Here is a 13,752-nt window from a genome sequence, read left to right on the forward strand (position 1 = left end):
ATCACCCGCAGACCAACGGCCAGACGGAGCAGGCCAACCAAACCCTGGAATCGGCACTCCACTGTGTGGCCGCCCTGCTTGTTGCGTGTCCGTGACACGCAACAAGCAGCTTGCGGACCGTCATCGCTCCCTGACGCCCAACTACAAGGTGGGTCAATCCGTCTGGCTCTTTTCCCACGACCTTCCCCTTCAAACAGACTCCCGTAAACTCGCTCCATGCTTCATTGGTCCTTTTCCCATCACCAAAATCATTAATCCCACTTCTGTCCAGTTAAAACTGCCACAGTCCCAAAAGATTCATCCCACATTCCACGTCTCGTTGCTCAAGCCTATCTCCATCTGCGCCGTTTCATCATTCTATACCACTGTCAATTGTATAATCCCCACTTTACATTAATTGTCTAAATATTACTGGGACCTATTTATGACTAACCAATATCTTAACATTGTGTTGTTTTGCTTTGGTTGAAATGTTATTTTAATCCTTTCAAAGTACTGCACTATCTGCTTCATCATTCCGTGTGTATACTGGGAATGTGATAATGTAATAATGTAATATTCCTCTCTGGATGTAGCCCCTTACACTGCTTCTTACAACTGTGTTGAAGGCTTGTCTTTCAAATCAAATGTGTTAGTTTTTATAAGTTACTCGACGCTCAAAATGGACTTGTGAAGTATCAGTACCCCAGCACTGTCGGGTCTGATCAACAAGTTAAATGGAGAGGGTAGTTCCGAGTACTTAGTAGTACAACCCCAATTCCAATGAAGTTGGGACGTTGTGTTAAATATCAATAAAAACAGAATACAAATATTTGCAAATCATGTTCGACCTATATTTAATTGAATACACTACAAAGACAAGATATTTCATGTCGAAACTGATAAAATGGAAATATTGTAGTCAAACGAAAACATGAATTAAAAAGAGACGACCTCTATATGACACTGGAAAGCAGAGAGAATACATTCTATTACACAATCGATATCCCAGACAAACCACCGTTAAACATGGGAGAGGCCCTGTTGTCTGCAGCCTTGCAGCTTATCACACAAATAAAAGATAAAAAAAATGATGAGCTGCATATAACTCTGTGGTACAAAATCACGCCAATGCCAGACCCAGTATATGAAAACAAGTTACGACATGCGACACCTGATAACATTACTGTGGATTATCTGTACTCTGACAATGAAGCAAAAGTCGCGGCAGGAATTATTTTCCCGGACAAATTAAAGGAACTGTATAAAAATACAAGTGTCCCACATATTTAATTGTGCAAAGATTATGGGTCACAATGGAAACATGTGGGAACATTAGTGAAACAAGGACAGGAGACAAATGATTGGCGACAAATAGGAAACAAACTGGAATACAGTGCGTCAACTGGTCTAATCAGGAATGCAATGTTTTGGACAACGCAGGCTGATGAAGGGAGACACATGCATCCTGTATGATTAGACCAAATGATCCTCACTGAAATTGATGAAGAAATATTGACATAAGCAATGCTTTCTTTTCTATACCAATAGAAAAGAACAGTCAATTTTGGTTTGCATTTAAATTTGAGGGAAAAAATATACATTTACTAGATCACCACAAGGTTACTGTGAAAGTCCAACCATTTATTCACGAGTAATGATAACAAGCATGTTGGTGACTTGCTCGCTGCCAGAACTAAGACAAGGGCGTGCAAAATCCTCTCGGACCGTCTGCACCCCGGTCACCAGCTCTTCCAGCTCCTTCCCTCAGGTAGGCGCTACCGATCAACGCAAACTAGAACTAGTAGACATTCCAACAGCTTCTTCCCTCTTGCGATCAACTTCTTAAACACCTAACCTATAATTCCATTACAACAAGCTGGCAATTTTTTGACTTGAGTTCGTTGTCACATTTCTGTGGGGCCAATTATGTATTACTCGTGCACTCACTGTAGTTGTCTCGCCATGCTGCACTATTTGCATATACTGGCCACTCATGCCAGAGTAGCATCTGCTCCATTTGCACACTGATTGAGGAGTATCTGTAACATTTGCACAACCAACATTGTCCCAGATGATCGCACTACTCGTCACTTTAAACCGCATACACTCCTTGAAGTCTCAGCGCCCTTTGCACAATGGTCATTGCACCGGACTATTGCAATATTAGTCGTTCGAACTGCTCTAAGTGCTAGAGGACTCTGCATCTTTTTGCACAATTGTTTTTTGTCAATGTCTTTATGTCCCCAAAGTGTTCTGTAAATTGACTGTTTGTTGTACTAGAGCGGCTCCAACTACCGGAGACAAATTCCTTGTGTGTTTTGGACATACTTGGCAAATAAAGATGATTCTGATTCTGATTCTGATAAATTCACTCCCCCAGGAGGGAGCCAAATTTTACTATATGTCGATAATGTGCTTTTGGCACATCATGGAGAGACATGCATCAAAGATTCATTGGCCTTACTGCGTCATCTAGCAGAGGAGGGACACAAAGTTAACAAATATAAATTGCAATGGTGTAAAACAAAAAGTCAAATATCTCGGACATAATCTAAGTGTGGGAGGAAGGACAGACAGAAAAGCTATAATTTTAAAAGCCCCTAAACCACAAACAAAGAAACATATGATGTCATTTTTAGGTCTGACAAATTATTGTAGAGCATGGATTCCAAACTATGCAGAAATTATTGCACCATTGTCAAACTTCATGTATGAAGACAACCTTAAAATAACATCACCTGTTTAATGAAATACAGAGGCAGAAAAGGCCTTCTGTAACATTAAACATTTGGTGTCCAGTGCTGCACTCGGCCTTCCAAATTTAATGAGAAAACATTCCTTCAAATGGTAGATTGTAAAAGCTGTTACATGACATACCTACTTACACAACAATACGGTGATAAGATAAGACCATGGGCTTATTTTTTAACTAAATTGGACAGCGTGACGTGTGCATTACTGCATTGTGTCGGAGCAGTTGTGGCAGCTTCGATGGCAATAGAGAGCAGTTCCACGATTATGTTATTTCATCCATTAACTCTTAAGGTCCCACATACAGTGTCTGCTCTCCTATTGCAAACGAATATGCCGTTTTTATCACCTGCAGGACATTTATCTTGCATGGCCATCGTGCTGTCACAATCACATTTGACTGTTGAGCGATGCACAACCTTAAATCCAGCCACACTAATACCCTTACCTGATGAAGGCACGCAGCATGATTATCAGGAATTGGCTGAACAAACTGCTGAATTAGTAGCATTAACCGAGGCATGCAAACTAATGATAAATAAAGATGGTACAATCTATACTGATAGCCAGCATGAGGGTTCCACAACAATAACGCAATTATTGGTAAAAACAAAGTGCAAAACGACAAAATGAAATTTACATTAGGAAAGAGAAAAAAAGAAACACACGGAAAATTGGCATTCTACAAGTTCTCCCCTGTGGGTCTCTAATCCACTCAGGCTCAAGTTCCATGGCAAAAGTAATTTGCCCATTTGCAGATCTAACTATTGCCTTATGCCCCGATAGTTTCTGCGTGGAGGGCATGATTAACATATTCCTCCAGAGCGCCAGTTGCTAGGTTTATCCAATGTTTATCGACCCATTTGTTAATGTGTTCTCTCGAATTCGCATGTAAAGCATTTTTCAACTGTTGTTGATAAGGGCCCTGAGGATTGGCATCCTCAATCAATCCGCTGTTTGCTTTAAAACAAGCGGTCATTCTAACCCTGTATTCTTCAAAAAGTTCATCGTCTTTTTGTTTATTTGTTAAGTATTTCTTTTTCTCCTCTCCTTTTTCTCTTTTAGACGCCATGTTTAGCCAAAAAAGTAAGTCGTCAAATCCATCTTTTTCCATTTGTGATATATTATTTTTGTGTCGACCCTTTATTTCGTTTCGACGTTGAACAGATTTTTGCGAATTTAGCTGGCCAGCGAAACCGTATTTGGTTATCCACGTGTTTAAATGTTTTATTTTGGAAGGATTTTGAAGTTGTACATATTTCCAATATTTACACGTTAGGCTTTCTCTTGGATCCGTTTTACTGTTATTTATTCCCATTTTTGTGAATTTGGAAGTCAGTTTATTCGCACTGAGAGTGACCTAATACTGACTTTATTCAAAAAATGACCGGGTGACAATGAATGTCTGAGTTATGGTAACCCCCAACCTTCTACCCCAAATGGGGCGGAGGATTCTTGCCTCTGCTTCCAAACTCAGTTGTCACTTACAATCCAGTCTTATACATTCATACTTTTACACATACACACGATATTAGTAACGTTTTTACAAACACACGAAAACATGGAAACACGGAAACACAAAAACACGGAATTTAAGTACGTACAGGACTCCGCCGTCCCCGCGGAATTTGTTGGACTGCGCCGTCCCTTATTTACTTGCCAGTGACTAGTATTACACAAGGTTTATTCTGCCGCAGACTTCTTTGTCGCGCAATACACTCACTCTTTAATCCTTTTTCCAAAACATTTTTTTTTAAAATTTAACTCACCAGTCGTCTTCAATCCTGTGGATTGTCGTCAACCTTCAGATCCCAGTTGATGAGTACGAAGACCAGTCCCGGAAAGGGTCTCAATTGCAGTGGCCATGGTCTCTTAACTGGATGTCGGCTCCACAACTGGAATCCTCGGGTGTGTTGACATCCGGCTCAAAGGACCAATTGAATGTTGGATTTATCTTGCCCAACATTATATAAAATAGACACAAAAGGAATGAAGACGCTGGTTTCTTTTTCTCATGAGGAGGGCGCATGGGAGATTGTTCAGATTACAGCCTCTCAACACGCTCTAAAGTATCTCTCCCGTCGCTCCTGCATTTATTTGAAAATAGGGAGGTTTCTAAGTTTACAAAACATAACGTACTAAGCTACAAGACACAACACACTAAGGGTAGGGTTTCAAGGTGAAAACATGGGACCAACACCTGCTACGTCCCGGCCACGTCCTTCTCTCTGATGATTCCTGCTGAGTCATCTTCTTGAAGGCGAGACATCTTTCTTTCTAAAAATTGTCCATAATACTAATGCAAGGTAAGCAAATAAATGATAACTTCTAAACTATATCTAACAGAAATACCACCATTCTCACAGTCGTGGACAGGTTCTCTAAGATGGCACACTTCATTGCACTTCCGAAACTCCCCTCAGCTAAAGACACTGCTGAGTTAATGATACACCAGGTATTCAAGTTTCATGGTTTCCCCAAGAATGTGGTATCTGATAGGGGTCCCCAATTCATGTCACAATTTTGGAAGGACTTTTGCAGTCTCATAGGTGCTACCGTCAGTCTGTCATCTGGGTTTCATCCTGAAATCTACGGACAAACCGAGAGGCCTGGAGACCAAGACCTGGAGACTGGGCTCCGATGTCTCGCTGCACAGGAGCCACAATGCTGGTCTCAGAAACTGGTTTGGGTCGAGTTTTCTCACAATTCCCTCCCCTCTGCATCCACTGGTCTATCGCATTTTCACGTTGTGCATGGTTACCAACTATCTCTGTTTACTGCCATAGCCCCAGAGTCCACTGTTCCAGCTGCATTGACCTTGGTGAGACGCTGCAGAAGGACCTGGGAGCAAGCCCGCCAGATGGTGCTGCACCAGGGACAGTCCTACAAAACCGCAGCTGACCATAGGAGGACACCGGCCCCGAACTACAAAGTGGGTCAGCGAGTTTGGCTCTCGACCTAACATATTCCACTCCGGGTGGAGTCCAGGAAGCTCGCTCCCAGGTTCATGGGGCCCTTCCCCATCACAAAAATCATTAACCTGGTCACCATGAAGCTTAGGCTCCCAAGGTCAATGCGGGTCCACCCTGCTTTTCACGTCAGCCTACTCAAGCCCGCCCGGGAGTCCTCTCTAGTCCCGCCTTCCAGGACCCCGCCTCCCTCCCCAGTTCGTGGGGGCCCTGTCTTCACTGTGAGGCGGCTGTTGTCGTCTCGTCAGAGAGGGAGGGGGTTTCAATATCTGGTGGACTGGGAGGGCTACGGGCCTGAGGAACATTCATGGGTGCCGTCTGCGTTTATCGTGCATGACTATTTGTATATTTTTATTTTTACTTATTACTGAATCGGTATGGGAACATTTAAATAGAATCGAATTGCAACCTTAAAGAATCGATATCAAATCCCAATAAAAAAATCTAAATTGTATCGTGAGGTTCTTAACAATGCCCAGCCCTAATATACAGTACAAAGAAACAAATATTCCCCTCCTTGAGCCGTCACCTTATCGTGGTGGAGGGGTTTGTGTGTCCCAATGATCCTAGGAGCTAAGTTGTCTGGGGTTTCACGCCCCTGGTAGGGTCACCCATGACAAAGGGTGACCAGACAAAGCACGGCTCCAAAAACCCCTATGATGAGTACAATAAATAGATTCAGGTTTTCCTTGCCCGGACGCGGGTCACCGGGCCCCCCTCTTGAGCAAGGCCCGGAGGTGGGGGGGACCTTGGCAATCCGATCCCCGGCTACAGAAGCTGGCTCTAGGGACATGGAATGTCACCTCTCTGGCAGGGAAGGAGCCCGAGCTGGTGTGTGAGGTCGAGAAGTTCCGACTTGATATAGTCGGATTCGCCTCCACGCACAGCTTGGGCTCTGGTACCAGTCCTCTCGAGAAGGGTTGGACTCTCTTCCACTCTGGAGTTGCCCATGGTGGGAGGCGCCGAGCCGGGGAGCAATAAGTATACCCACACCTGCTCGGCGCCTATACGTTGGGGTTCACCCCGGTGGACGAGACGGTAGCCTCCCTCCGCCTTTGGATGGGGGGACGGGTCTTGACTGTTGTTTGTGCCTATGCACCAAACAGCAGTTCAGCGGACCCACCCTTTATGGAGTACTTGGAGAGGGTGCTGGAGAACGCTCCCGCTGGGGACTCCATCGTTCTGCTGGGGGACTTCAGTGCTCATGTGGGTAATGACAGTGAGACCTGGAAAGGCGTGATTGGGAGGAACGGCCCCCCTGATCAGAAGCCAAGCGGTGTTCTGTTATTGGACTTCTGTGCTCATCACGGATTGTCCATAACGAACACCATGTTCATGTTGAAGCATAAGGGTGTCCACACGTGCACTTGGCACCAGGACACTCTAGGTCGCAGTTTGATGATCGACTTTGTGGTCGTGTCATCGGACTTGCGGCCGCATGTCTTGGACACTCGGGTAAACAGAGGGCCGGAGCTGTCAACTGATCACCACCTGGTGGTGAGTTGGCTCGGATGGTGGGGGAAGATGCCGGTCCGACGTGGCAGGCCAAAGCGTATTGTGAGGGTCTGCTGGGAACGTCTCAGTTTTTCGACTTTGCTCAGGTTTCAACTTTGCTCATGTTCCGGGGGAGGCGGGGGACATCGAGTCCGAGTGGACCATGTGGCCGTAAGGTGGTTGGTGCCTGTCGTGGCGGCAATCCCCAAACCCGTTGGTGGACACCAACGGTGAGGGATGCTGTTAAGATGAATAAGGAGTCTTATCGGGCCTTTCTGGCATGTGGGACTCCTTAGGCAGCTGATGGGTACCGGCTGGCCAAGCAGAATGCAGCTTTGGTGGTCGCTGAAGCAAAAACTCGGGCATGGGAGGAGTTCGGTAAGGCCATAGAGAAGACTTCTGGACGGCTTCGAGGAAATTCTGGTCCACCATCCGGCGTCTCAGGAGGGGGAAGCAGTGCACCATCAACACTGTGTATAGTGGGGATGGGGCGCTGCTGACCTCAACTTGGGACGTTGTGAGCCAGTGGGGAGAATACTTCGAAGACCTCCTCAATTCCACCGACACGCTGTCCCATGAGGGAGCAGAGTCTGGGTTCTCTGAGGCGGGCTCTCCTATCTCTGGGGTTGAGGTCACCGGGTGGTTAAAAAGCTCCTCGGTGGCAAGGCCCCGGGGGTGGATGAGATTCGACCGGAGTTCCTCAAGGCTCTGGATGTTGTAGGGATGTCCTGGTTGACACGCCTCTGCAACATCGCGTGGACATCGGGGACAGTGCCTCTGGATTGGCAGACTAGGGTGGTGGCCCTTTTAAGAAGGGGGACCGGAGGGTGTATTCCAACTACAGGGGGAATCACACTCCTCAGCCTCCCTGGTAAGGTCTATTCAGGGGTGCTGGAGAGGAGGGTCCGTCGGGAAGTTGAATCTCAGATTCAGGACGAGCAGTGTGGTTTTCGTCCTGGCCGTGGCACAGTGGACCAGCTCTACACCCTTGGCAGGGTCCTCGAGGGTGCTACTGGTGTTCGCCCAACCAGTCTACATGTGTTTTGTGGACTTGGAGAAGGCGTTCGACTGTGGCCCTCGGGGGGTCCTGTGGGGGGTGCTTCGGGAGTATGGGGTACCGAACCCCCTGATACGGGCTGTTCGGTCCCTGTACGACCGGAGTCAGAGTTTGTTCCGCATATCCGGCAGTAAGTCGGACTCGTTTCCGGTGAGGGTTGGACTACGCCAAGGCTGCCCTTTGTCACTGATTCTGTTCATAACTTTTACGGACAGAATTTCTAGGTGCAGCCGAGGCGTAGAGAGGGTCAGGTTTGGTGGCCTCAGTATTGCATCTCTGCTTTTTGCTGATGATGTGGTTCTGTTGGCTTCATCAAGCCGTGACCTCCAACTCTCACTGGAGCAGTTCGCAGCCGAGTGTGAAGCGGTTGGGATGAGAATCAGCACCTCCAAATGTGAGACCATGGTCCTCAGTCGGAAAAGGGTGACGTGCCCTCTCCAGGTCGGGGATGAGATCCTGCCCCAAGTGGAGGAGTTCAAGTATCTTGGGGTCTTGTTCACGAGTGAGGGAAGAATGGAACAGGAGATTGACAGGCGGATTGGTGCAGCGTTTGTGTCGATCCGTTGTGGTAAAGAAGGAGCTAAGCCGAAAGGCGAAGCTCTCGATTTACCGGTCGATCTACGTTCCTACCCTCACCTATGGTCACGAGCTGTGGGTCGTGACCGAAAGAACAAGATCCAGGATACAAGCGGACGAATTGAGTTTCCTCCGCAGGGTGTCCGGGCTCTCCCTTAGAGATAGGGTGAGAAGCTCGGTCATCCGGGAGGATCTCAGAGTAGAGCCGCTGCTCCTTCACATCGAGAAGAGCCAGATGAGGTGGCTGGGGTATCTAATTCGGATGCCTCCCGGACGCCTCCCTGGTGAGGTGTTCCGGGGATGTCCCACCGGGAGGAGACCCCGGGGACGACCCAGGACACTTTGGAGAGACTACGTCCTTCGGCTGGCCTGGGAACGCCTCGGGTTCCCCCCCTGGAAGAGCTGGATGAAGTGGCTGGGAAGAGGGAAGTCTGGGCGTCCCTGCTAAAGCTACTGCCCCCGCGACCCGACCTCGGATAAGCGGTAGAAAATGGATGGATGGATGGATGGATGGAGAAACAAAAATTACTCAGAATAAGGCAGTTCACTGTTTACTTGGTTGTCCATAAATAAAAAATGTTAATTCTATGCATGACAGGTTGGTTAAAGGTAGAGAACAGATTGACTGCCTCATTGCATAATCTTACATGGAAAACAATGCCAGAAATGGCTCAGTGTAATAATAAACATCTGCCTTTCAGTTGTGATGAACATGAATACAATAGGCATGACGCAGAAGGGAGATTCACATTACTTAAGATGAAAACAAACATTAAAAGTACTGTAACATGGAATTATTTGCTTGGACATATCATTCAAGAAAACAACAAATACAGCAAACCTGCAATACAGTAAGGAAAAGTGGTAAAGATTTAAAGCCAACCTTCTTTGCACCGCAGAGCAGTTTGGAGCAGGCATTTTTCTTACGGACCGGCTGTGGCTCGCATATATATATATATATATATATATATATATATATATATATACTTGTGTGTATATATATATATATATATATATATATATATATATATATATATATATATATATATATATATATATATATATATATATATATATACTTGTGTATATATATATATATATATATATATATATATATATATATATACATACAGACATACATACATATACATATACATACACACACACACATACACACATTTGCCTCGCTTCTGCTTCCTCCTTTAACCTTCGTGGTGCATCCACTCTGGGCGTGATGCAGGAGTTGGGCTCGGAATTGTTGTAGGCAGCCAGACCAGACTGCAGTCCCGTAGCTCCTCAATGAGAGCAGACTTTGAACTCCGTAAAAATAGTTCTGTCCGTATTGAGCAGCAACCTACGACTGTATCTGTATCAGAGTGGACTTGGTGCGTGAGAGTTAACTGTTTCGGTAAACCCGTATTTTAAGTATGACTCCTGATATAGTGTTGTTTCGTTCGCGAACGTTTCATTCAAAAGAACAAATCTTTTCAGCAAACATAATGAGCTGAATTAGTTTATGAAATTATTTCGTTCTTTGAGCTCTGGCGCCGTTAGCCAGCCCGCTAGGACCGGAAACAGAAGCGTTCGAGCCGGCTGGGACCGTTTCCGGTCCCAGCCGGCTGTTCTGTGCAGTCTTGACGTGTTAATTTACAATAGATGCGCAGCTGTTCGCGGCGGAGAAATGTTCAGAAATTACAGTTTGACAAAAATTATATAAATTGGTCATTCTTTCTCTGCGGCCCGGTAACAAATGCCTCACGGCCCGGAACTGGTCCGCGGACCGATGCTTGGGGGACCACCGATTTAAAGCATTACTGAAAGAGTATTTCATCAAGTCACTTCTCTGTTTGCTTATGTTTAGTTGATGCTATTATAAACAATTAAGTAATGCAAATTCAATTGCTTGATGACTTCCATATATATCTGTCATTTTCAATAACGCTTATCCTGTTCAGGTCACGTGGGCAGCACAATCTGGCTACTCGCAATTTGGAGGAGCAGCGGTCGCTTTAAAGCGCCTCGTTGCACGTCGAAAAGCCCCCGCGACAACCCAGGGGGATAAAATCAAGCCAGGTAGATACATTTAAGTAGATACATTTTCACGGCTCAAATGTAGTTATGTGAAGGCAAGACAAAGTAGCATCCATTTTTCCAGGTTGTCGAAGTGGTATTTGATTGACAGTTGAGAAGGGTGTGGCTTCAGCGCATTCAACGGGCAGGCCCACGGCGTTTGAGAGCGGACACAAAAGCTTGACTATTCATGATTTTCAAGCTTCATTTAGTATACCTGCCCATTTTAAAAAAAATCTTTCAAATATACAAGGTTCGAAAAAACAATCTCTGTGGTTTGTCAAATTTAGAAGAGATCTTTATTGTCACTTTTCAGGGACTGAATGTTGATATACATTCAACCATCTCACCATTTATTAAATCTGCTTGCATCTATTTCGAGAAATACTGTTAAACTAGGTTCTGTACCATTCTCGACGGGCGTCTCATTGGGCGGCCTGTGGCCATGAGATTTTTTGTGCTGTTTTACTCACATATTACTTGGCTAGTCTGTACAAAAAAACACATTTTTGTGACCATATGACAACAAAGCAGCGTCACATTTGGGTACTGGAATTTCTCCTGTTTTAACACAAGCTGAACCGGGGATACACATTGTTTGACATTGTTTATAAACCTATCAACTGATTCGGAGGAGAGAGAGCAAACTACAGGAGTGAAAAGCCATTTTCTTAACTGCTTATCCTCACTAAGGTCGCGGGCTGCTGGAGCCTATCCCAGCCATCTTCGGGTGGGAGGCAGGGTACACCCTGAACCGGTCGCCAGCCAATCGCAGGGCACATAGAAACAAACAACCATTCGCACTCACATTCACACCTACGGGCAATTTAGAGTCCTCAATCAACCTACCACACATGTTTTTGGGATGTGGGAGGAAACTGGAGTGCCCGGAGAAAACCCACCCAGGCACGGGGAGAACGTGCAAACTCCACAAAGCCAGGGCCGGGATTTGAACCCCGGTCCGTAGAACGGTGAGGCAGATGTGCTAACCAGTCGTGCACCGTGCCGGCCACTCACTAACAATACTTCCATAAAAATACCACATGGATGGATAGCTGCATACCTGAAGACCTCCATTGGGGCCAGTGCAGTTGCCAGTATGTCAGAGATGCCACAAACACTGGTGATTGTACTGAGGGAGATAGATAGAATCCATGAAAATCGTAACAGCACATCCTCCACTATGGCACTGTAGTAATAGGCCTACAGAATGACACACAGACCAAGAAAACATGAGTACAGTAGAAGTTGGTGCATCTACAAACTGCAGTCAGGTACTCAATGTCCAAAGAGGATAAAATGAATATTAGGGATAAATAAACCTTATGTGGGTAGACTATCTCCTCCCTCAAAAACATATTTTCTCCAGCATTGTGGTCAAAAAGGCCCCAGTCCATCTTTAGATCCCAGATTAGTGTATAACATGAGCTGACTACCAAACATGTGACATATAAGTAGAAGAAGATCTTGGCATCATCATAGGATTGAGCTGAGGAAGTAAGACAAGAAAGGTCAGTCAATTTTTGTTACAAAATGAAGATATGTTTCAGTGAGCAAGGTTATGGTTAGCATAGAATAACAATTTCTAAATCATTTTTGAAGGATTTGTTACCTGGAAACAGATAAACTAGCCAATGAATTGATTGTATCTTGTTTTCAGTTCCATTGAAATACTCTTAATATAGAATTTAGGCTAATAATCAAATAAGAATACTGTATTGTCATAAATAAACTAAAATAATCCTTACTACACTGCAAAAACCTCTTGAAAAAATCTTATCAAGAATATTGGTATTATTTCTAGTCAAAACTAATCTGATTACACTTAAAATAAGACCCATCACTGAAAAATGTACTTGATGTTCCACCATTTGTGCTTGTTTCAAGATTTTTTAATATTTAAATCAGTAGAAAAAAAATTCAGTGGAGTTGTTTTTTTTCCTACTCCAATGACAATTTTTCTTCTGATTTCAAGTGAAATTTTGCCTGAAAAAAGTGAAAATTGTCTAAAAACAAGTTATTTTTAGCTGATGAGTCTTATTCAAAGTATCATCACAGTAGTTTTGATGAGAGATAGGACAAATACTCTAAGATTTAGAGTTTTTGCGGTGTAGTTTAGCTTTCTCAGCTAACAGATTACAGCTAAGCACAACCTTACCAGTTAATGCAAACATTATTATGTATTTTGCTATTTTTACTTTTGTACTTAACGTGTATTGCACTTGCTTTTAGCTACTTCTGTAGATAATGGACTATTGCCAACATCCATCCATCCATTTTCTGTACCGCTTATCCTCACTAGGGTCGCGGGCATGCTGCAGCCTATCCCAGCTATGTTCGGGTGAGAGGCGGGGTAAACCCTGAACTGGTCGCCAGCCAATCGCAGGGCACATATAAACAAACAACCATTCGCACTCACATTCACACCTATGGGCAATTTAGAGTCTTCAATCAACCTACCACCAATCTTTTGGGATGTGGGAGGAAACTGGAGGACCCGGAGCCCACGGGAGAACATGCAAACTCCACACAGATGGGGCTGGGATTTGAACCCTGGTACTCAAAACTGTGAGGCAAATGTGCTAACTAGTCATTCACCGTGCCGCTTATTGTGTCTCGTTTTTATATTTTGGGGACTATGGAATCATCTCACATAATAGCTTTTCTGCTTCAGATATCTGTGAAACTATATTTCAGTTTTGGCGTGGGATGCAGATACCCTTCCTGCCATGGTTGATGCAGTATCTTCACTGCTTCTTACGCACATATACACGCACCCGCACACACACACACACAGGTCCGCTTTCTGCACACAGCAATTGGCAAACCGCTGAATGTTAACTGCTATTTGAC

General features: G+C 44.9%; 1 protein-coding gene across 4 annotated transcripts in view; it reads right to left on the reverse strand.

Annotated features, from left to right (window-relative positions):
• Positions 1-13,752, reverse strand: part of LOC133411246 (xenotropic and polytropic retrovirus receptor 1 homolog) — a 230,488-nt gene that overhangs the window by 38,432 nt on the left and 178,304 nt on the right. For 3 of the 4 annotated variants that reach the window (XM_061693346.1, XM_061693345.1, XM_061693344.1), the window contains 2 exons: positions 12,222-12,388; positions 11,963-12,102 (listed from right to left, as the gene is read on the reverse strand). In XM_061693346.1, coding sequence (XP_061549330.1) covers positions 11,963-12,102; positions 12,222-12,388 — 307 coding nt within the window. The remainder of the gene's footprint in view (positions 1-11,962; positions 12,103-12,221; positions 12,389-13,752) is intronic. The other variant, XM_061693347.1, reaches the window with a different exon arrangement.

The sequence above is a fragment of the Phycodurus eques genome, chromosome 13 (assembly GCF_024500275.1).
Source record: "Phycodurus eques isolate BA_2022a chromosome 13, UOR_Pequ_1.1, whole genome shotgun sequence".
In the NCBI taxonomy this organism is placed as follows: Eukaryota; Metazoa; Chordata; class Actinopteri; order Syngnathiformes; family Syngnathidae; genus Phycodurus; species Phycodurus eques.